The sequence below is a fragment of the Colletotrichum graminicola genome (assembly GCF_000149035.1).
Source record: "Colletotrichum graminicola M1.001 genomic scaffold supercont1.35, whole genome shotgun sequence".
Lineage (NCBI taxonomy): Eukaryota > Fungi > Ascomycota > Sordariomycetes > Glomerellales > Glomerellaceae > Colletotrichum > Colletotrichum graminicola.
The window spans coordinates 468,424-492,170 of record NW_007361039.1 but is presented as its reverse complement, the minus strand read 5'-3'; the positions used below and the strand labels follow the sequence as shown (position 1 = coordinate 492,170).

The 23,747-nt window shown below is 43.9% G+C and overlaps 8 protein-coding genes across 8 annotated transcripts; 3 read left to right on the top strand and 5 right to left on the bottom strand.

Annotated features, from left to right (window-relative positions):
• Positions 1–5,241: 5,241 nt before the first annotated feature.
• GLRG_08054 (uncharacterized protein) lies at positions 5,242–6,886 on the top strand (the record flags this gene model as incomplete). The annotated part of the gene is made up of 3 exons (XM_008098739.1): positions 5,242–5,413; positions 5,471–6,493; positions 6,549–6,886. The coding sequence occupies 3 exons, from the start codon at positions 5,242–5,244 to the stop codon at positions 6,884–6,886; spliced, it is 1,533 nt and encodes a 510-aa protein (XP_008096930.1).
• A 441-nt stretch (positions 6,887–7,327) lies between these two features.
• GLRG_08053 (short chain dehydrogenase) lies at positions 7,328–8,261 on the bottom strand (the record flags this gene model as incomplete). Its single annotated transcript, XM_008098738.1, has 2 exons — positions 7,328–8,126; positions 8,188–8,261. The coding sequence occupies 2 exons, from the start codon at positions 8,259–8,261 to the stop codon at positions 7,328–7,330; spliced, it is 873 nt and encodes a 290-aa protein (XP_008096929.1).
• A 782-nt stretch (positions 8,262–9,043) lies between these two features.
• On the top strand, positions 9,044–10,027 carry GLRG_08052 (uncharacterized protein; the record flags this gene model as incomplete). The annotated part of the gene is made up of 3 exons (XM_008098737.1): positions 9,044–9,061; positions 9,120–9,207; positions 9,303–10,027. 3 exons carry the CDS (start codon positions 9,044–9,046, stop codon positions 10,025–10,027), a joined length of 831 nt encoding a protein of 276 aa, XP_008096928.1.
• A 2,024-nt stretch (positions 10,028–12,051) lies between these two features.
• On the bottom strand, positions 12,052–12,685 carry GLRG_08051 (uncharacterized protein; the record flags this gene model as incomplete). Its single annotated transcript, XM_008098736.1, has 3 exons — positions 12,052–12,288; positions 12,355–12,485; positions 12,580–12,685. The coding sequence occupies 3 exons, from the start codon at positions 12,683–12,685 to the stop codon at positions 12,052–12,054; spliced, it is 474 nt and encodes a 157-aa protein (XP_008096927.1).
• A 747-nt stretch (positions 12,686–13,432) lies between these two features.
• Positions 13,433–15,502, top strand: GLRG_08050 (FAD binding domain-containing protein; the record flags this gene model as incomplete). Its single annotated transcript, XM_008098735.1, has 5 exons — positions 13,433–13,948; positions 14,004–14,891; positions 14,963–15,128; positions 15,198–15,314; positions 15,369–15,502. 5 exons carry the CDS (start codon positions 13,433–13,435, stop codon positions 15,500–15,502), a joined length of 1,821 nt encoding a protein of 606 aa, XP_008096926.1.
• Positions 15,503–15,681: 179 nt separating this feature from the next.
• GLRG_08049 (sodium symporter family protein) lies at positions 15,682–18,346 on the bottom strand (the record flags this gene model as incomplete). The annotated part of the gene is made up of 12 exons (XM_008098734.1): positions 15,682–15,909; positions 15,974–16,705; positions 16,757–16,955; positions 17,008–17,053; positions 17,186–17,419; positions 17,482–17,571; positions 17,634–17,714; positions 17,770–17,876; positions 17,927–18,000; positions 18,059–18,161; positions 18,218–18,253; positions 18,312–18,346. The coding sequence occupies 12 exons, from the start codon at positions 18,344–18,346 to the stop codon at positions 15,682–15,684; spliced, it is 1,965 nt and encodes a 654-aa protein (XP_008096925.1).
• A 792-nt stretch (positions 18,347–19,138) lies between these two features.
• Positions 19,139–20,737, bottom strand: GLRG_08048 (uncharacterized protein; the record flags this gene model as incomplete). Its single annotated transcript, XM_008098733.1, has 1 exon — positions 19,139–20,737. The coding sequence occupies one exon, from the start codon at positions 20,735–20,737 to the stop codon at positions 19,139–19,141; it is 1,599 nt and encodes a 532-aa protein (XP_008096924.1).
• Positions 20,738–22,940: 2,203 nt separating this feature from the next.
• Positions 22,941–23,191, bottom strand: GLRG_08047 (uncharacterized protein; the record flags this gene model as incomplete). The annotated part of the gene is made up of 2 exons (XM_008098732.1): positions 22,941–22,974; positions 23,037–23,191. The coding sequence occupies 2 exons, from the start codon at positions 23,189–23,191 to the stop codon at positions 22,941–22,943; spliced, it is 189 nt and encodes a 62-aa protein (XP_008096923.1).
• Positions 23,192–23,747: the final 556 nt, after the last annotated feature.

Here is a 23,747-nt window from a genome sequence, read left to right as displayed (position 1 = left end):
TACTTTTGCGCCTTTAGAAGGAGGGCTTTTGGGATTGGGTACCCTTTACCTACTATACTTTATAGAAGATTGTATAAATTACTTATAGTAAAGTAACTATTAGGTCTAATTAGCTACACTTTAAAAATTCCTATACTAAGGATTTCTCTTAATTAAGGAGGATATACTTAAATAAGTCTTTTTCTTTTAGTAATAGATATAGGCTATCTTTTATTATTACTTTAAGACGCTTATTAGTAAGCCTAGATTAAGGCTTAATATTAGAAATCTTTAGTGTAATAATATTATTATATAGTCTAATCTATTCTTAAAGCTTCTACTTTATACCTTTAAGCTTCTTAATCTTTTAGTGTAGGTTACTATTAGGTACTAATCTATTAGATAAAGTATTATTAACTAGTTAGACCTTTTAATCCTTATATTTATATATTATATAGATTATAGCTACTTCTTTAACTTTTTTATACTAATAAGTAGCTTTATTTTAGTGTTTCTAGATCTTATAGTAGATTAACTACTTCTCTTAGTAAGAGACTAGTTTTCTTATAAATTTATTATAGAGATCCTTCTTTACTAGTTTATAATTCTATTAATCTAACAGACATACTACTATTACCTTATAAATATAAGCTACCTATAGTTTAATTACAGCCTATATAACTAAGGCTATAATCTCTTTAGCTTAGTTTTAATTAATTATAGCTACTATCTTCTTACCTTCTTTAAGGTTAATCTCTAGGTAAAACTTATTAGATCTAGTAGCACTCCTAGGTTTACTATTAAAATCTAATTTTTTAATCTAAAGACTATAATAATATAGTTATTAATTTATAGTAAGATATTAGTAATCTTAGTTAAGCTATTTATCTTAATTACCTTAATAGGAATCTTTAAAAAGGCTTCTTTTATATAGATATATATAGTAATTAGTTACTTACTATACCTAAAGGAGAGTTAAGTGTCTTAAGTAAAAGGCAGGCCTAGTAGAAGTAGATTAGTTATTTCTTATTTATCCTTAATAAAGAAGTAGAAGGTTACTTTATATCTATTAATCTAGATATTAGTAAAGTAGAAGCTATTAAACGTTATATTACTACCTAGATTAGACTTAAAAGTCCTTATTTAGAGACTAGTAACTATATATAAGATCCTAGTAGCTTTAATATACTGCTTTAAGAGGATATTAACTTATACTTTAGTGTTAAGAATTACTAAGATTAAAAGGCCTTTATTTAACTAATTAACACTTAATATTTAGACCTTTAGTTATAAGTATATATTTAAAATAACTAAGGTTAGTAGTTTTACTATAGGCTTTACGCCTTATACTTTATTAATTTTAATAAATATTAAGGACTTACTATTAATTAAGGAATTATACTTATTTAGTAGTTCTTTAATATCTTTTTGCTATTAAGCTGTTTCTTTAAGATTAATTAAGGACTTTAAGGCCTTAATCTAAACACCTTTAGTGTTAATATACCCTTAATTATATAAGGTAGCGCTTATAGCTATATTAAACTCTAGCTATATCTTTTAGAGAAGTCTAATAAGAAGTAAGACTAAAGCGTCTAGCTATTTATTAGCTAACTTCTTTACTTCTTAATATAGATTAAGGCCTTAAGCTTACTTAGAGGCTATAACTTTTTTTAATTTATTAGGCTCCCTCTTACCTATATATAGTTTATAGTCTTTAAGGGTAGTTATAGGTTCTATAGGCTTTAGCTATAGTAAAATAGTTATATTTATTTTAGCTAGTAAAGATACTTAATCTAGATTATAATTATAGTTACTATTATTATTAACCTTTATAATCTCCTTATTCTTTAAGGTAAATAAAATAGTTTTTTTCTTAATTAGCTAAGGCCTAACTAACTTCTTTATACTATATACCTTTTATAATTTATCTTAAGTATATTTATCTTAGCTAGTATAGTTCTTAAAAGGCCTACCTTATTATACTATAAAGATATTAGCATATTCCTACTTCTTATCCTCTAGTTATACTATATATAGACACCTAATATTACTTATTAGTGCTATAGATAGTAAATCTAGGGTGCTTTACTAAAGGTATCTAACTTATTAATCTAGAATACGCTTTACTAAGAACTTATAGTCTTTATTAGTAGATATATTTATAATATAAGAGAGTAAGGTAACTTAATTAGTAACTTTACTTTATTAGCTGTCTTTAATTACTAGAAATAGTATATTATTTATTAGACTTTACCTATCTTACTTCTTATAATACTAGGCTTTTTAGACTAAAATTATAAGATATACGTCCTTATTAAAGGTGTATTACTAATAATCTTAAATAAATTAATACTTATTAGACTAGTAGTACTAATATTTATCTTTTAGTCCTAATACTTTTACTTAATTTAGTTATACTATACTAACTTTAAACACTTAAGTAGACCCCTTTAGCTAAATAGAATTCTAATATATCTTAAGTTTACTTATACTATTAGTAAGGTCTTAATTAGTATTACCTAGGACTAATTAGTTAACCTAGATATTAATAGTTAATTATCTTAGTTACTAGTAATCTTAGTACTAATAAGTAAATTTTTTTTAGGACTATTACTAGGCTAGTTAAATTATAAAGGTACTATTAGCCTTACTATTAGTAAATAAAGGCCTATACTTCTTCTTATAAGTAATTATATTAAGAAGTCTACTTTTAAGTATTATATACTTTATTAATTAAATAAAGGCTAAAAGGCTAATCCTTATCTTATTTACTAGTTTTTCTATAGTCTTAGTGTTAAATTACTTATATATAGCCTTAATTAAGCTCTTATTAAAAATTATATAGAGGCCTTATTACTTTACCTTAGTAATTATATTATTAATACTAATAAAAAGTGCCTTAGCTAAGTATAAGTCTAAGCTAGAGATTAGTAATCCCCTTATAACCTTTTTAATTTATTTTTTTTTATTAAGAAATTAATTAGTATCTTATCTTTTATACTTCTTTAAGAGATAGGCCTTAGCCTAGACCTAAGGTAAGTCTTTAATTATATCCTTTACTAAAGTTTAATAATCTCTACCTATATAGTAGGCTACTAGTATACCCCTTAATTAGTCTAGTACTTATATAAGCTTATATTAATCTTTATATTTTTTTAAGAAGTTAATAATATTATCTCTAGAAAAGACTATAGCACTACTTTAGCCTAAAAGGGGTATCTTAAAAAAGCTTAAGTTCTCTCCTTAGTTAAGGACTATATTTACTATTACTTATAGGACCTTAGGCTAAATCTAGGTAGTAAGAGTAGTAAGAAAAGTATCTATAAAAAGGTTAAGTTCTTAAGAGATAAAGGGAGGTTTCTATTTCTAATTAGGTACTATAAGTAGAGGATTAGAAGTGTTACTACTCTTTTTATCCTTAAAAGGATTAATCCCCTTTAGCTCTTAATACTTAGTAAAGGCTAGTCCTCTTACTAAAGTAGTATTTAGAGTTAAGCCTAAGGTATACTTAGGAGTAGCCTCTTAAGAAAAAGTAGTATAGTTATTACTTATTATATTAGTTAGTAGTTATTTAGTATATAACTTATTAATTAAGTTAAAAATTCTAATAATTATATTCTAATTTTAACTTTTTAATATTTTTTTTAAGAGTACTAAAGTAACTTATCTTATTATCTAAGCTAAGGCTATACCCCTAATTAGTAGAATTTATATAATTATCCTTAGCCTTAGCTAAACTTATTAACTAACTTTTAATAAAAAAGGTCTTTTAATTTATTATAATTTTTTTATAAAGTTATAATAGTTACTTAAATTAGTATACTTATAAGAAGTCTTAAAGCTAATAGCTTTATATCTTTAGATTAGGTAATTCTTAAGGCGCTATCTTATATTAATTAACTATAAGTAACTAATTATAATAGACTACTTTACTTATAAAGACCTTTAAGAGCTTTATCTAGCTCTTTTAGTATTTTTATAATCTATCTTAGTTAGTATTATAAATTAGTAACCTTTAAGGTTCTAACTTAATATCTTAGTCTTATAATTAGGTAATTTCTATTATCTAAGTTACTAATTTATTACTTTATTATCTTATTATCTTTTTAAGGTTTTCCTTATTCCCTTAATTAGTTACTTCTTATAATCCTATTATCTTATTATTATTACTTTTTATAATTACTTACTTAGTATACTTAACTAAATATCTCTTTAATTAGTTTAAACCTATAGTTAATATTCTAAAAAGGGAGACTATTAAAAGCGTATAAGGTATAAGGACTCTTATAGTGTAGTAACTATATAGAACACTATAACTACTAAAAGTAATATAAGATTCCTTACTAATTAGTATATAAATTATATTAATCTATCTAAAATTAATATTAATTATAAGTATTAAACTATAGGATTAAGTATAATTATATATTAATTAGGTAGGTAATTACTCCTAATTATCTTATGTTATTATAATTAAAAGTAAATTATAAAGAGGCTTTAGTTTAATTAGAAGGTAGGTATAAGTATAAAAGATAAATTATATGTGTCTATCTCTAAACCTATTAATACTAACTTATATCTTTATACTTAATTAGGATTAGAATCTTCTAATTAGTCTGTATACTACCTTACTCTAGGCTAATCGCCCTACCCTGCTCTAGTAAATAAGTATATTAGTTATTATAAATATATATATTAAACTATTAATTATTAAATTATAAGGATTATAATAGTTACTTAATTAATTCTTTTATATATTATATATCTATAGTAAATTACTATAGAAATAGGGAAAAACCCCTATTTCTTAGTTAGGAAATCCCTAGCTAATCCTAGCAATATTATTAGTGAAGTTACTATTAGAAGTAGGGCTAATTTACCGCCTATTCCCTAACAATTCGCTATAGGGCAACTGTGCATTTACTGGCTAATTCACGTGTAATTCTGCCACATTTGACATATTATTCTCCCTTGATTTGGGTGGAGAAATCCATCTGAGAAATGACTAGCCCATTTGCAGCCAATTGCCCCACAGGCGACCGTACGTATCTGGCCAATTCGCTCACTTTGACAATTTCCCTGTTCCCACAGGATTTCACTAGAGTTACACAACACATTACAAGAATTAATTAATTAACCATTACAATCCCTACGATTTAACACATAGAGACCTACACTGAGCCGAGCCTGAGTTCCAGCAATAAGTACGCTAACTCAATTTCGACGAATCCGCTCGCCATATTTGTGTGACAACCGTCAGTCATGTCAAAAACATCAGGACCAGCCAGCTATACCCAGTTCGCGTGCGTAGGCACCGGCTTCTCGGCCATTGCACTCGGGGCAACGCTGAAGAGGTGGCATGGCATCGGCGACATTCGGTTTTTCGAGCGACACAGTGAGCTTGGGGGAACCTGGTTCATCAACCAATACCCCGGTATGAAATCATGTCGCGCGTGGCTTGGTCAAGATAATCTCTAACATGTTGCTTCAGGATGCGCATGTGATGTTCCTAGCGCACTGTATAGTTTTTCCTTCGAGCCCAACCCTGACTGGAGTCGAATCCTGTCCCCTCAAGGGGAGATATGGCAGTATCTTTACGATGTCGCAACGAAGTACTCGCTCATCGACAGGATGCGTTTCGGGGTCAATGTCCAACGATGCGAATGGTCTGAAGAGAATAAACGATGGCGCATGACGATCCGGGAATACAACACCGGCAAGATATTCTACCACGAATGCCAGTTTCTTTTTGCAGCCACTGGTCAGCTGATGCAGCCGCAGGAGATTGACGTGCCCGGCGCGAGCAACTTCCAAGGCCGCATATTTCACTCGTCCCGGTGGGACAAGGATGTAGATATCGAGGGGAAGCGAGTGATAGTGTTCGGCAACGGATGTACCGCCTCGCAGATTGTGCCCGCGATTGTATCCAAGACCAAGCACTTGACGCAGGCCATCCGTTCAAAGCAATGGTTCCTGCCACCTGTCGATTCCGAGAACACAGCCATATTGAAATACTTTTTGAGATACATCCCAGGAACGATCTTCCTGCAGCGGTTTCTGTGCTATGCGAAGGCAGAGGATGCTCTCCGAGGATTCTACATGACAAAGGCTGGCAACAAGTATCGTCAGGGGATGAGGGCTAAAGCCGAGAAATACATGAGGGAGACGGCGCCTGCAAAATATCACGACAAGTTGATTCCCGATTTCGAGATCGGATGCAAGCGGCGCATATTCGATGCCGGTTATCTCCAAAGCCTGCATTCAGAGAACCTGACTCTGTTAGACGAGCCAGTACAAGAGATCCTGCCCGAGGGCATCCGTACACAGAACGGGATCATAGAGGCGGATGTCATTGTTATGGCCAATGGGTTTGTGACGAATAATGCCGTTGGGGGGCTAGAAATCGTTGGCCGGGAAGGAGAAACAATTGATCAGCATTGGGAGTCCTTCGGCGGCCCAGAAGCTTACAATTGCACCATTGCGAACGGCTTCCCCAACTTCTTCATCCTCCTTGGTAAATATGATTCACAATACGCCCTCAAGAACAACTGGCACTGACCTCTGGGCAGGACCTAACTCACTCACGGGGCATAACTCTGCCATCATCGCAGCTGAGAACTCCGTCAACTATGCTCTGCGTATCATCGAGCCACTCCTTGACGGCAAAGGCACAGTTGTCGAAGTTACCCGACAAGCAGAGCAGCAATACGTCGACCGGATACAAAGAGACATGGAGAATACTGTGTGGTTCACCGGATGCACGAGCTGGTACTTGAAAGATACCAAGGACGGCAAGAAGTGGAATGGAGTAACCTATCCATATTCTCAGGCATACTTCTGGTACCGCTGCTTATTCCCCAACTTCAAAGACCTTCGAATCAGCGTAAGTTGCAAGCTGTCATTTTGATGGGCCGCCACACTGATATTAAACAGGGGCCAACCCACCGAGGGCGAAGAAGGCGAACCTTACCAAAAATTGCCTTGGCGGCCTTCCTTGGATACATCTTGTCCATTCTTTTTGGACTGAGCCGTAACCCTGTGGCTGGTAGCCGTTACTGGCAGCAGTCGAGGGTGGGACTGCAAATGATGTGGAATATTTTCATCGAGAAATTGACCAAGAGACTAAAGTAATAATGCACAATGTAGCAGAGGAAAGATATGCGTGAATAAGTACGAAAACTAGGGCTGTCTAATAGCGTGGAAGAGCAAATCTAGTTATCTATAATAACCAAAAGAACACAGAGACTAGTTCATACCATTACTGAACCCACCCTTCCTTTGCCATTACCTCCCTCGTCCACTGTTCCAATTTCTCTGCAAGCGCGTCTTCTTTCGATACGGTGCTCTGTCACCATGGCTCGCCAAATCTCCGAAAAACGTCCATGTATGAACCGCTTTGCTCCGCCTTCATATCACGACTCGCCGCACAGTACAAACTGTTCCACGAACCCTTGTCGGCCGACCAAGTTAGTCCAAACATGCGTAGGACTGAGAGAATGCGCATCATGCCCGACCCAGTGGCTTCCATCGACGAGGCGAGTTTCGTCTCAACGACGCCTGGGTGAACGGACGAAACCCAGATCTCGCCCTCTCGGTTCCGTGCCCTAACAGAACCGGGGCCGTACGTCGTATGCAGGGTCTTGGTATGCAGAATGTTGGCAAGCTTGCTCTGTCCGTACCGCAGCCACGGGTCCCCGTCCTTGAGCGAAGGGTCCTCGAAATTGATGCCGCCCGTGGGTGCGCCCAAGTGGCCCGACGAAGTGAGGTTGGCGATGCGCACGCTGCCTGGAGGCAGCGTCTTGGCGGTCCGCAGCATCACAGGAAGCAGGTGGTCCGTCAAAACCCAGTGCGCGAGGTAGTTGGTCTGCCACTGGGCCTCGTGGCCATCTTTGGTCATTTCAAAGGGCGTCGCCATGATGCCTGCGTTGTTGACCAGTCCGTGCAGGGTCGTTTCGAGGGTTAGGAATCTCCTGGCGGCCGCGACGACGCTGCTGAGGTCCATGAGGTCCATTTGCAAGATGTCGATGTTGGCCGAGGGGTGCAGCTGCTTGATGGTGGCGATGGCTGCTGCTCCCTTCTCTGCGGATGGGGCGCACAGGTACACGTGGGCGCCGTGTTGTGCTAGGTAAGCTACGGTGTAGTATCCTCTATGGTTTGATAAGATCAGCGACTCGGACTTCGTGACAAGGGTGAGAGGGGGAGATTTACATGCCGGAGTTCCCTCCTGTGACGATAAATGATGTGCCCTCAACATCGGGGAGTGTGTCGGGGTGGAAAGTCATGTTGAAACAACGAGAACCGGAATTGATTTTATTTCTGTTTCGCGTGCAATACGATGAGATAGATGACTCAATGTCTTTGAATAAGGTCTATGAGTTTGATGATACAAAAGATCTGTCGAACTGGATGTCCTCTTGCCATCTCTATATGGCTTTCGCAGAACGAGATCCTGGATGCTTGCATTTGGAATAGCTTTCCAATATCAGTCATTGGGAGCAACCTGCATGACCCGTGGGCCCCCGGTCAACGATGCTAATACTTCCAGTTCGATCATGTTGAAGTAGAGAGAAACATAAGAGAACCGAGTGGACGAGTGAGCCAGCTGCATGAAGTGCGGGGCTCACCAAGCTACCAATGGTATCATCGCGCTTGTGAAGCGAGCAGTGCATATGTTTGATGCTGGGGATTGTGATGATGGTCTACGATGTGAGCAGGTCGCATGACGCTAGACCTGCTCCAGTTAGACAACCCGTAGTATGTCGTTCTGTCGACTCTCATGATTGATCAACTCTCACAACAGGGGGTCAATGTCGACTTACGTGCAGACCCGTACTTCGCCATCCCCTACCTGTCTGCGCCTCGGCTTCGGATGATCGGGCACAGATATCCTCCATTCCCGGCTGCCACATACATATCGCTGTGAGCAGGCTGCATGGACTGCCTGCAATGGCCTGGGGAACCTCGCATCATTCATCATCTATTCAAGTGTTATCGCGACTCAAACACCAAGATGAGTACGTATCAGCCTGTTAGCCCGACAGCACCAAGCATCCAACTCGCTTCAATGTCACAACTAGGCGAGGTATTTATCTGGCCGCATTCCCGACATCGAGAGGACATGACATGCTCATTGCATATAGTTGATCAGAAGGGAAGACGACTGGACTGGGACCAAGGATGCTGCAGCACGTAGACGAGCACAGACGAGACTCAACACGAGAGCGTACCGTAAGTGAATGTTATGTTCCCACACTTGGACAAGTCAGGAATCGGGGCCAATCCGACTCAGGGATGGCCTTATATCTAAATTAACAGTCCGGTAGGAAAACGCAAAGCCCTGGAAAAGAAGGCCCACGCATCCAGTTCTACGACCAAGACGCTGATCGAGCCAGAAGCGGCGGTGGAATGCTGGGACGTTGAGAAACAATCCGCTTCTATCGTTCCAGCATCCCGTATGAAGCAACTATACAATGCGAGAAGTCCCCTATTAAAAAAACCCCGCAAAAAGGCTTCTTGGGGAACTTTCTTCCCGCTCTGTCCAGACCACCTCATCACCCTCCTGCAATACAATGTCCTACGTGCTCTGGCTGTCAATCGCACCCTCATCTCTGGCACCCTCGTCACGCCACTCGACTGCAACGAGGAAGTCATCCACGTCATCACTTACCCTTCCCAGCCCAAAGTGCTTCCCCCAACGTTGCTGCCCACCGCTGTTCAGCAAACGGTGCCGCATGGGGACTGGAGTGACATGTTCCCGTGCCCCAAGGCACGAGACAACCTGATCCGGGCCGCCGACACGTTTGACGAGGACGAGTTGTGGGCCGACTGCATCGGCGGGCTATTCGAGGGTTTTCCTGACGACGAGGTCGAGCGACGCGGTATGATTGCGTGGTCGCCGCCCTGGGACATCACGGGTTGGGAGATGTCGGAAAGGTTTCTGAGGAAATGGGGATGGTTGTTTGATGGGATCACAGGGGTGTTGGAGGCAACCAATCGGTGGCGGATCGAGAGAGGAGAAGAGCCACTTACTGTAACAGTATCACAATAGGAACTAGAATATTCGTAACGTAGGTCCTGTATCAAACAGAAGCTGATTCTCACCACGGCAGGTACAAGTCTCCGATACAGGAAGCAGATTGTACCTGTTATGCTTGTCTGACTTGCACGGCCTCCCGCACGCCTCCGTAGCGGCTCGGCAGCAGAGTTTCGTTCAAAATGTAGGTAGATGAGGGACTCATTCATCGACCGAATCTGTAGACAAAATAGTAGCCATGCCGTTTCGAGGTGGTAGTGGGAGGCCACGCAATGATTGTAACCACACTTCCAGTCGGTGCGTTCTGCATCCATGGCCATCCTCACCACATATTCCGCCTGTTGCGTTGCTGTAGGAGGCCATCCTGCGGACACTGCCTGACAAGTGTGGATCGGCTTTATGAGATTGATCAACTCTACGAAAGGAACATTGGTGTACACCTGCCTAATGGGAATCCCTTCTCCTGCGGCTTGGAACTGGCACAAGTCATCTCGCCTGTCCTCGGCCGAGCAGGTATTGACGAGTAAGATAGTCGCTTCTGCGCTCCTGACACTCTCACCAGCAGTAATCCTAGACCATCCCGCTGATCCGCGAGACGGCTTTTCCGGGCGGGCCAAATCTCACCGAAACTTTCTGGCATCAAAGATTGTCGTATCATCCTATACTAATCGTTGGTATGGGAGGAGGCCGGGCTCCTTCCACCATCGCCATGTTCATGTATCAGAGGTTTCGGGCTGTCCTCGAAGGCCATCGTGAACAGGAGACATACAGGTTTGCCTCTCGTCCATTTCCACAATGGCCTCTGCTCACAAGTGGCTGCAGATACGATCCTTCTCTGATTGCTCAGGCTATTTACATCAATATGGAAGACCTCATTCCCCCGGCAGAATCACGCACTTCCCCAGACCTGGCGCTGACGGCCTTTGCTGAGCTCGCTGTCTTGCGTCTCAAAACCTCCCGTGCTTTGATTTCTTTCTTTGATCCGGACTACCAGTACATCGTTGTTGAGACCACGCCCTCACTTCCGCTGACGCCATATGCTGATTTTGCTAATCACGAAGTGGGAGAGCATCTCGTGTTCTGCGACACAGCCGTTCCACGTGTTGCTGGAATTCGCGAGCTCGCCCACGGTATCTCAGAGTCTCCCCCTTCGAAAAGTTCCACGGGCGGCGCCGACGTTTCCGTAACCATCAAACCCGATGTCGCAGCAGACTCAAAGTCCTCGCAACGTGCTTTCTGCTACGTTGCGCCTGAGAATCATTTCTTTACAGGCGTCCCATTACGTACCCCAAATGGCATCGGCATTGGCGTCTTTTGCGTTCTTCACACTCGGTCCCACGGGAGCCAGTAGTGTTTATTTAAAAATTAAATTTGGAGAAGTCTCATGGTACTGGAGCCGGCAATTCATTGGGAGGTTGAATCGAGAAGAACGATGTCCCTTCTCCACAACTTACAGTAGTTTTAGGCACGATGCAGGTGGGAAAGTCGATATTGGCTTTGTCAAGATCCTGGTACTATTATGTCTACTTTAAACGTCTGTCATTGGCTGTTTGCAGTAGGGTTTAGGATCAAACTGGTATTGACTTGCGAATCGGTAGTGCCCCGCAGGGGAAGTAGAACAAGATCCATAGCAATGTAAGGTAGAGGGTCTACGTAAGTACACACGTCTCGCCTTTACAAATTATTATCAATGCAGATCAACACTCAATAAACAATTCGAGCTACTAAAATATATTAATATATAAAGTATCATATAGCTAGTTATATTAGAGTCCAGTTAACAATCACTAAGGTGGGAAGGGTAAATATCTAAGATAACTACAATTGGCATATAAATTTCACTGTCCTTAATAAGCTTGCTGAGTGTATTATAGATTAATCAAGCATTTGGTGATTCTGTGCAAAGAGGATATTGAATGGCAAAAATGAATTGCTTATGGTATCTTTTACTTTTTTATGGCCCTCCTACTCAATTAACCAGGCATGGCCTTCGGTTGCAACAACAGAAAAACCCTAAGACATTGCGTCTCATGTCTACCTTACAACTTGGCAGCAGCCTTGGCAAGGTCGGCAAGGGCCTCACGGCGCTTGAACTTAGCATCCTGGATGACACCAGCATCGGCATCGCTGGAGAAGTTGCCGGTCCACTCGACGAAAGTGCTGTTCTCAAGCTCGCCGGAGGTCACCGGGTAGCAGCGGATAGTGCTGACCACGCTGGTGTAAGACAGCTCAGGCTGGGAGGTGATCACACTGTAGGTGATGTAGTGGTTGATGGTCTGATATGATGGTCAGCACATCTCATGGGCTCCGTCCACGAAGTGATATCGATAGTGTGAACTCACGCTGTGCTCCTCCTGCTTGACCTCGAGAACGGTACCATCCTTGAAGGTCCAGCGGACGATGTCGGTCTCCTCCTGAGCCTTGACAAACTCACTGCCCTTCAGAGCTGACCAGAAGCTCTGGAAGTTCTGGACTATTGGCTCACATACGAAATAAGCGTTTGCCCGAGCCCCAAGGTCTTAAACCATGTACCCCCGCCAAGGTACATGTGTGATGGCTGCACTTACGCTTGATGAAGTGCCAAACATGGCTGAGAGGGGCCTTGATGACGGCGCTCTCGACGACAGAAGTGGAGGTGGGAATAGTGGAGGTGGGAATGGTAGAGGAAGACATGGTGACGATTTGCTGGTGTGTGAATCTTGATTCGAGTGAGGGCAGGTTTCAGCGTTGATGCACAGTTACCGAAATACAAAGAAATTATTTTTCTCCATTTGATGACGTAAAATTGTGGAAATGGAAATAAGATCCGCCGAAGCAAATTTTTGACTGGCCGAGTGTCATCCGTTTGCCCTATTGTCTCTGCTCATCTTATTCGATGCAAGCGTCATACTTATGTGAGAGGCGATTGAGGGGTAGCTGGAACCGCACGATCCCATAGTCAGGTGTACTCTCTTGGTATGCGTCAGTGGCACACGCCCTTTTTCTTGGTAACGCAGTTGCAGAAACAATCATTACACAGCCACATGAGTCTTGACTTGCGGCCGGCATTCCGGATTTTGTGAAAATTTGTCGGCCCCATCGGTGTTGTGGAAAAGGACCCACGCCGATTCCGATCCACCCCGTTTGAACAACACCTTTGGCCATGCTGTCACCGGTTGCCAGTTAGCATGCCGGACGGAAGTCGGATCTCTTCTCGGAAGCAAACGCCTTTGATGCAGGGATGGTCTGAGCCTCCCCCGCACGTAACATTTTTGCTTTCCGGGGAGATAGTATTATCCCCGCACTACGGTAGATGATTGGGGGAAGCCGGCTCTATCCCGCTGGAAAATGTAGGCAGTGGTCAGATGCATTAAATCATTGCCTCGCCGTAGAAAACTGTTAGCCTGGATTAACCACCGCGAGTCATCCTTAACTTACAGCATGTCCGAAGAGTGTGACGTTCTTATTTGCGGCAGCGGCTCGGCCGGTCTCTGTGCAGCCGTTTGGTTAGCCCGAGCTGGTATCAACTTCAAAATTCTCGAGAGACGCGAAGGCATGCTCAAACAAGGCCAGGCCGACGGGGTTCAAGTCCGAACAGTTGAGATTCTGGAGCATCTCGGCTTGTCTGAAGACGTGCTAAAGGAAGCCTGCCACGTTCTTGAACTTGCCTTTTGGTCACCAGACGGAAATGGCGGAATCAGGAGGTCGCATCTCGAGCCGGACACTGAGCCTGGACTCAGCCACCTCCCTCACGTCATACTGAGCCAGGCACGAATCAACGAGTTTCTCATTCAGGACATCGTCAAGTCATCGGGACAATCGCACATCCGGTACAACAATGAGATTTATGAAGTTGTCGTCGACAGTGAAGCAGCTCAGGACCCGAACGCACATTGCGTAACTGTGAAATCAATGGAGAATGGAGTCGAGCGCACCTATCGTGCAAAATATGCTTTGGTTGGTTTTCTTTTCCCCTACTATTCCGTGCAGTATAACTAAAACAGAGGCAAAGGGTTGTGATGGAGCTCATAGCGCTGTCAGAAAGTCTTTGGGATTCAAGATGATAGGGGACAGCACCGATGTGGTCTGGGCCGTGATGGACGTATATCCAAGGACTGACTTTCCCGACATCCGGAAAAAATGTGTCCTTCAGTCTGATGCTGGCAACCTTCTCATCATCCCGCGAGAGGGCGACGAGAAAGTCCGGTTCTACATGGAGATGCCCGTCACTACCACAGCCGAGGTTACACCAGAAAAAGTCAAAGAACGGCTTGATTGTATCTTCAAACCTTACCAGGTCGAAATCGCAGAGACTTCGTGGTTCTCGGCATACTCGATAGGCCAGCGTCTTGCCGACCACTTCACAAAAGATCATCGGGTCTTTTTAACTGGAGATGCGTGTCATACGCACTCCCCCAAAGCTGGCCAGGGCATGAATGTCAGTCTCCAAGATGGCTACAACATTGGGTGGAAGCTATCTGCGGTGCTTCGAGGTCAAGCCCATCCGTCCATTTTGGAGACCTATGTCTCTGAGAGACATCACACTGCCAAGGATCTGATCGACTTTGACCGGCAATTCGCCAAGATGTTCTCATCCTCCTACCGGAAGGCGCACGGCTATTCTACCAAGGACTTTCAGGAATATTTCATCAAGTCTGGTAGATACACTGCCGGGCTTGCGATACAGTACAAGCCTTCTATACTGGTAAAAACTGGTGAGCATGATGATTTGGCATGTGGTATATCACCTGGCATGAGGTTTCCCAGCGCTCAGGTCGTTCGCTTCTCGGATGCTAAAGCCATGCCACTTTCGCAAACTCTGGAGGCGGACTCTAGGTGGTCTCTAGCTATCTTTCCGGGGGATATTGCCCAGAAACACGCGGAACAACGTCTGGTCAAGGTACGTGAACATTGTTGTTCGAGCCTCATATACAGACCCGACGAGACCAAGATCACTAACTTGTATGGAAGCTTGCAAAAAGTCTCGAAGTTGTTCTCAGGCGGTTTGATGAGCCTCAAAAGGAAATGAACAGTTTCTTGAACCCAATACTGGTACTGAAGTCTGACCGCAAGAGTCTAAACGATAAGAAGATTCCCAAATTGTTCACGCCCTACGCAGGGAAATGGAGGGTTAAATGTGAAACCCCTTCCCCCACATGGAATCAAGTATCGCAAGTTCAAAACGCTTACTCTTACTTGGAAATAGGCCTTCAGAACATCTTTGTGGATGATGAAAGCTATCATGCGGGCCACGGACAGGCATATGCCAGATACGGCGTGGATCCCGAAGTTGGTGCCATGGTTCTTATTCGACCAGACCAATGTAAGTCTCATGTGCCCCGAACATATTACTCTGGGCATTGACTCAAATTCCTAGATGTATCTGAAATCTATGCGTTGGAAAACACAAAAGCCATCACGACTTTTTTCGAACCCTTCCTCGTGCGCATGACCAATGGTACCCACAAGACTGGGACTAGTTACAATGTAGAAGACGTTGTATTGATGTAGAATTTGTTAGTCAAGACCCAAATGACTGATTTGCTGTGGGGCCTGAACTATCAAATTGACTGCCCTGAACCTGCAAGCTCCAAGCTTTTGAGTTGCTTCGTGTGAAAGCCCATGTGTTGTTGGAAGACGCTTACTGTAAACCTTAGAAACCTATTGGTACGCAGACGAATTAAGTCAGCTCAAGCCTTCGGCTCGACTTTCTCAGCCACCTCTGGTGGCGTCCTCAAGTTAGGTGACTGGCCGTCGATTGCTGGCTTCTTCCTTCCTTTTATACCGAATAAATCCTTCAACATCATTTGACTAGTACGCACGATGGTGCTTCGAGACTCAAAGATCGGCAAGAAAACGACCATTATCATGGATGCAAACAGCCATGTGATGCCCACCACGACCCAACCGGTAAAGAACTGTACATAGTCAGAAAAGGCTGTATAAACCTTGAGCCTTCTCACGGAGTAGGTTATAACTCACAGATTTACCAAAAACGTAGCCACTGCCGTATAATGGCATTGGCCAAAGAATTAGCAGGACGAGAGTAACGCCGACAGTAAGCCAACGAGCAGTCTTGGCGGCTTTGTCGAGCTTGGCTTTCTCATCTGGGCCACCAAGCGCTTGTATCTGAACCGTTGGAGCAGTCTCAATATCCATGCTTGCGCCATCAGCAAAGTCGCGATCATCCGACTGGCGGATATTAAGCATGCTTTGCCAGTCATACTTCTGGGGCTTGAAGGGTGGGATGAACGTCAATAGCGGAATGAATAGAAGAGGCGAAAGAAGCGAGGTTAGGTTACCAGCCAGCATCGGTCCATTGGCGCCTGTGTTGGTTACACTAAGCTCGCCGTACATGATCTTCGTTGTGACTAGCCATGCAGTCATGGAGAGGACGAAGCCAATGATGGGACTGAAAGTCGCAGCGGCCCAGGATTGACCGCTCCAAAGAAGCGTCAGGGTGGCAGGTAGCACGGCAGATGAAATGATGACGCCCATCATGAGATAAAGGTAACCCATGGAGATTCCGACATAGTTCAGGCCTGTTGCGAAGCCGGCCATGAATAGAGCGAAGATTCCCATGCCGATGTAGTTGATGCGCATAAGTTGCTTTCCGGTTGCTGAGGGGTTGAAGTATGTCTTGTAAATATCATAGGTGCAAATTGACGAAACGGCGATGAGCTCAGACGAGTATGTGCTCATGATGGCCATAAACTCCAAACCGTTAGCTACCTCTTGCTTTCATAACTGATTTTCACAACTCACGGCTAATATCAATGTTGCTACAGCACCTCCTTTTCCTAAAAGTGCAACCGCAGCCGTAGGTAAAACCAAACCGGCATCGACATCCGCCGGAGAGAAACGGTTCGGATATGTGGGCCATACATCGTACGTTTCTAGGGCGAGACCGGCAAGGCCCATGGTTGTCGCAGTTAACCACGGTACGGCGAACCAGCTAATGCCGCTGTGTCATGTTAGCACTGAGAAACCACGGACCATTGGCAATATTGACTGACCCCATAACATATCCAGGCAAAGCATCAATAGGCGAAGCCGCAATTGCTTTGTTTTAATATCCGTTATCGAGGAAAACAGTTCCGAAATTCCCGCAGAGGTTGATGATGAAGAACTCGGCTGGATGCGTATTAGGCCTTTATGAACTGCATGTCCTTGACATGTAATGAAGGAGCTTACCGCCTCCCTGAGAGCGCATGGTTAGGTAACTGCCACCAGAGTTCCCAGATAGAGGGCGCTTAGCTGCCAACTCCGTAAGGATCTCCCATACTCGCCCGGGAGATCCCAAGAGCTCGTTGGTCGAGTAGACCGTGAAGGCAAACACGAAGATGATGACAAGGATAACCAGCCCATTGATGTAGTCAGTGATGAACGTAGCCTTGATGCCTCCAAATAGGGTGTATACGACAACGCCTATCATGATTGTTAATACACATCATCACTCAGCGATTTAAGTCCTTTGTTGCACCGCTCACCAATTGGGAAAAGAAACACAGAAGCAGCCACTGGCGCTCCCGTCAGATTCTGGATTACGGCTGAGCCACCTGTAAGAAGCATCGCAGTGACTGGATTTTCAAATCAGTGACCTATTCGTTGCAGAGGAAATCTTGCGGGGTTCACTGCGTACCGAGAATGTTGCAGAAGCAGCAGAAGACAATGTAAACACCATGAGTGATGGGGCCATATCGGGCCTTGACAACCTCTAAGACTGAGATGATGTCCACGTTAGCCTACAACCGTGAACATGTGGCGCGAGACTTTACATGTGTGAGCATTCGGAGCTCGCCTTTTCAGTTCGATGGCTAGCGTGGCGAAAAGAATGATCTGGACCGTTGCACCAGAGGCATACCACACAGGGCCAGAAACGCCGCTACAAATTCGTCAATCCCACTCGAAGCCACCGGCGTGTGAAAATCTCACTATTTGTAGGCAACGGCTGTGCTCTGGAGAAGCGTTGCGGCCCATGTCCATGTCGAGAGGACGGAAGAGGCAACCTATGCAGAATGAGCAACTCCGTTGGATCGATTGATACATGTATGCAGATGCACCCACCAGTCCGGACTTGAGAGATCGTCCTGCGGTTGTGAACATTTCCGAAGTCTGCAGCTCAGAGTTGTATCTCTTGAGCGCCCATGTAATGATGATCATGAAAACGCTGTGTGGACGGTCAGTCTGGTTCGCGCCTAGAGTGAGTAGAGACGTAAAGCATACGCGAACAGGATACCAAGGCCAATCATAAGACCATATCTGCAATAAGTAGTTAGCATTCTTCCCATGCTTCTATCACATTTGGAGCAAGACTAACCCCCAGCCTTGGTTGAGAACCGGTGTCGAATCCATGATCGCACACTTCGCGTCAATGTTGTTTCTGTATCTTGTAGGTTACACGAATGGGCACTCGGAGTCACTCCTCGAACAAAATTGTATCATGCTGGAATGGCCGAGTAAGTAGCTATATAAACGCAAATCCTATTTGCTTGGAAAGCCTTCGGGCCGCCGGCCGCCGTGGACCCATGTATCTGACGTGCGTCCGATGCCCATCACATCTTTGTAACACTTTAGACCGCTCATATCAGTACTCGGAGCTGATAAAGACATCTTGCCAAGAGAGTCCGCAGCTATCTGCCGTAGCCAATCGTACTTCCTAAGAGATAAGGTCATTTGAATGGGATAACGTGGGGCCGAATGACTTAGGCGACATTGGTGTTGGTAGAAGGCGCCGCTGCACCTTGGCGTGGGCAAGCTAAGAGTCCGGTGTAGATAGAAGACTCATAAATGTGTTCGCCACACTCAAGGATTCCGGCCACACATCCATGTTCCCTGTCTGTTCGTTGCTGACTTGCAAGGTCTGAATCCATATGCAGCGGCGCCGAGACGCTGACTGGAAGTGAACGAGTTCTGAATGGCTCAAGTGTGGGCGGCCAAGGCTTTGCTATTTCTTGGAAGTCAAGCTCTTATCATTTCCCAATTAGAGACCGAGAAAAGATAAGACTGTGCAAATCTGATATTCTGCTTCTCATAACCGTGTGCATTGGTCTCTGAAGGTCATAAATGCTAGCAGCAGAGTGCGAATTGTATCAAGCGAACCTGCAACAACAAAACCGCTGCCCATGTCTACAATACAGACAAACATCATTGCAATATCTCTTCACCCTTCAACTCAGATATCATGTAACTTTCTTTCCCAACGCAGAATCCTTCGAAAAACAGATCTTCCTGGTTTGCATCAGGATCCCAATCGTCATCAAATTCCTCCCCATGCTTCTCTCGACCAATCTCATGGAACAAGTCTTTCAAGGCATCATCGGGCTCCCAGCTCCCAGTTCTCCACTCAAATAAACGAACATCACCATCCTCGGAATCTTCAGATGACGCTGATTCTGGTCTATCAGGCTTTGTTTCCGTTCCGGGCGCATTGTAGCCAATTCCCCAGCCCAAGGACCTTTTGTTGTTCATCATGTCGAAATGGCTGTGGTAGGAGAACCTTGGCCTCGCATGGTTTCCTGGCGACCACCAGATGGGCGACCATATCATGGCCTCTTTCAAACGAGGCATCTTTGCGGCTGCTTTCGCATATGCAGAAAGAAGTGGACGGAGTGTTTCTGGGTTGGGCTTCAGACGCCATCCTGACGGACGGCAGGGAGCATGCCCCATTATGATGGTGCCGCCTTCGGTATTCTGGCTCTCGCCAAGATATTCGATACCATCAACGGGATACCCTTGAACGCCGTTACCTTCCCCACGGGGCCCCAGAAAATACCATGATCCCAAAGGAGTGGTCGGATGAAACTTGACTTCTAGTGATTCCATATTGGGCCAAACATCACCTTCTCCATCGTCAGGCCAGAAGAATGACTGGTCAATGATAGCACTGAGTTGGAGCTGGGTGAGATAGCGACAAAGAACTCGGAGACTGGAGCTGAACGGGTCTCGAGGACCCCCTCGGACAAGATTTGGCATTGCCGAGTCGTGGTCAAGAACCTCATGAGCCTTTCTTCTCTGCAAAATGATCTCGGCCCGCTTGACCTGCAATGACATGGTCTCGGCAACAAGTGCGAATTCTTCTCTCTCATCGAATCGGGTGCGTTCGCACTCTGGGTCGCAATTGTGCTCATCCAGGAGGTCGATCCGCAGCATTCCCAAATTCGGCAGCTTGGTCGACAAGTCCAGAGGTGTTCGTAAGGGAAGCTTGTTATATAAACTCGGATCTTGCAGACTTGCAGGTGGGCCAACGTAAAGAGACCCGATACTCTGAAGCACATGAACCTGCTCCAGACCATGCAGGTGAATATGCCGGCCTGCAGTCAGCCTGGTGGATTCAGGGTTCTGCCGCTCTGGGCTAATGATCTTCAGCTGTATTGTTCCCTTTGGCCCTTCAGTACCCTCAAGGACTTTCAATGCGTTGAAAAGCGCATGGATCTGGGTTGATAGGTCGTCTTTGCAAGCCTGGTCGCCGGCCGGGTCATCGGGTGCGTTAACGTCATCGTGGCCTACACCTCCCGGCAACCTCAAATCAAATTCGACCTCTTGGAGCCAACAAAAACGGGCGCCGCGGAACTTTTCAACGAAGTTGTCAAGATCCTTGTAGTGCAGTTTGCACTTGGTGAGCCCCTCAGAGTGCTTTTCCGCCGCCATACGGAGCGTCGGCGATAGCAACAAGAGGTTCTTCAGATCAGGTCGATAGAGGTTAGAGGCGATTTGGTCGACAACTTCTTGGGGCAGGGTCTGCATGATTGTTGTTATTGACGAAACTTTCAGCCGAGCTTGAGATTGACGAAAACACAAGAATAGAAGTAAGCAAGGCCACAAATGCAATGTTTGAGACCTCTCCGCATGCAGTGAAACTTTGCTTGCATGGGCTGATTATGCCGGGGCGAGACAGCAAGCGCAGTGTGGCGCACCAAGTCTCTCAGCCGTGGCTTACTCAAAATTGTTATGCGGAATGCTGTTACTTTACTGACGCATTCGGCATAATGTTTAGAAGTTCCATTAGAATTCTATTTTAATTCCAGATTGTACCCTATCTCTAGCGTGGCCAATTCAATGTTGTGCATATGTGTTCTTAATTTGTTCGTGACGCCGCTGGCCATTGCCCAGAGCCAAGGCGTCGTTGGGCATACGTTATATCCTGCTCCACTGGCTCCAGGATTCCACCCGCACTATCTTGAACTTATTCACTACACGTCACCCGGATTCAGTATAGGTAAAAGACTCCATGTGCCGCTCAATCAACCTTTCCCGCTATGGTTTACGGCATATGTTGTCACTCAATATCGTATGTGTCATAAACTTGAATACATCTGTGCGTTACCTGTCTATTGGGAATTCCATGTCAGGTAGTATTATGGCGCTAGGTGACCATTGGCTACTGGCCGCGCGCCAGCCTGATATACAAACAAGTCATATCGTGAATATCAATCCGGGCTCTAGCGAGGTCTCGCAGTAATAGAGAAGACAGATTGAAGAGATCAAGTGCTCTTTGCAATACTCATACATAACATGGATGGAGATATTCTTTAGTAGTATGCTAGCCTTTGACTTAGGTCTGGATCAAATGCGACTAAGATGAGCGTTAAATATTTGATGCGGCCATGATCTGGATTTTTAAGAGTACGACAATACAATGATGATCGCGTATGGGTTATCGATCATCTGCCAAGCCAAGTAATACCACGGTAAGAGGCCCTCCGTGAACCGGGCCCATCCGTGCGTCCACATTTTCGTCATAAGCCTCGAGTTGAAACTAAGCTAGTTTGTAGACCTGATTTCAAGAAATGTGTTCAGAAATCCTAATAGCTACCGAGATATTATAGAAATAGCTGCATAAAAATAATAGTAATAATAGGGTAGGTAGGGATATAGGAATGACTGTCTGTATATTGCACTTGCATTGGTTATGATAATGATCGGTCGTTCCCTTTCTTACACAATAACACCGGATCCCTTCTTGCTGCTCTCTCCCTTTGCCTAGAACCTTGCAGCCAACTGATTCATCCCTCTACACTAACCGAGTTTAGAAGTATGATATTCAAAATCAATCCTTCCTTCCACGCTATACCCGAGTTTGACTACGTATTTGCTTTTTGAGCCAGATGAAGTCGTAAAGGCCTACAAGGAACTGCAAAATATAGCCAGATAGCAAAGCTGAGCCCCCAACAGCGGTAAAGATACTATATAGGAGACTTAGAATAGCCACAACTGCTATCCAAAGGCCGAATGTCACCGACAAAACTCTCCGTGCGATGGAGTTTGTACAGTGATTCAAGTGAAATTTTATGTATATATCCAGTTGGATGAAACATGGTATCAAAGCCATTGCTGTGGCGGGTGCCATGAAGCGTTCAACTGCTAGGGGTCCTTCGTATCTTATATCTTCCAAGAAAATGAAAAATAACGTCGTGGCGATTATTGAGGGGCTGCTGATTATGAATAGAATAGAAAATGTCCAACTTTCAGTCAAGGCATTGGCACTTTCCTGAAGACGACGTGCAGGTAAGCTTTTGCAGAGTGCTTGGTGATTAATAAGTTCGGTAAGTTGACTTTCTTGGCAAGAGATTCTCTCAGATGTTGGGAGTAATGGACGAGTTTGTACTGTATTGCCCCAATTACCCTATCAGCATGATTCTTGTCTTTTTGTTTTCTTTTTTGTTTGATTCTCTGAACAAGGAATCCCTTCACAATAAAACTCCACGGCTTTTGCTTACCAATATTCAGGGAGGCATTTAGACATGGACTCTGGTGGTCCTGGTGCAAGGACAGAAGCTCCATATTGTGCGTAAGGCTGGTGTTGCCTTCATAAATAGCGTTATCTTGTGTTCTTTCTGCTTCCGACAACGGATCACTAGGGCTTACGGTCTCCGCTATACTGTTGTTACTAAAGCTAGTAGAAAGTGTAAACAAAAAGACTGGCTTACAGGACTGATGGTTAGGAGAGCTAGTTGGTGAAGTAATATTTTTGTAACGAGGGACTGTGTTGTTGAATCAAGAGTTAGAACAGGGAATGGTGATCTGGTGGCTGTATTGAACCTACTGCTTAGCGTCAAAGAAAGTCTTGAAAGCCAACTCGAATATAGGGAGCAGCGAAGATGAAAAAAGGGCAACAGAAATGATCTGTCCAAATGTCCAGTCATCGTCTTCTTCATATGTATCGATATTTCTGAGGTCCTTAAGCAAATTGATGCTCATGATTCCCCATATAGCTGACAATATAACGGGGTAGACCTATAAGACTTTGAAATCAGCATTTTAGATCTGTTTTGGCTGCCATCGGAAGTCCAGATACATACCTCAGCAAGCACAGACGTATAAAGGTATAAAACCACTCTAATTGTGCAGTACAGTGATGCCTGAAAGGGGAGAATGACCATTCCAAGGACTATTAACCCCTCAGACTTTCTGCAGCTGAGCCATTGTTGCCATTTGTGGATTAAAGCATTGTATCCTCGATCCAATGCACCTTGGATGCCTTGTGACATAATTTGACCCGGGCCTTTAAAGGTCTTCGCAACTCGGATGAGAAAACCTTATACTAGCAGAATGCGGGATAAAACCATAGAAACGTATGCTTTAGATGATTTGTTCATACCCCACTTGAAGAAGCACAAAGCAGGTGATTCGTAAAGAACTCCAACAGATTCAGCTGATGAATAGATCTGAAGATACCTAGGCCCGTACGATACGCTTATCAGGAATAGAATTGACGATTTCAGGCCGTTCAAGAGAAAAGACTGGTGCGTTTGAA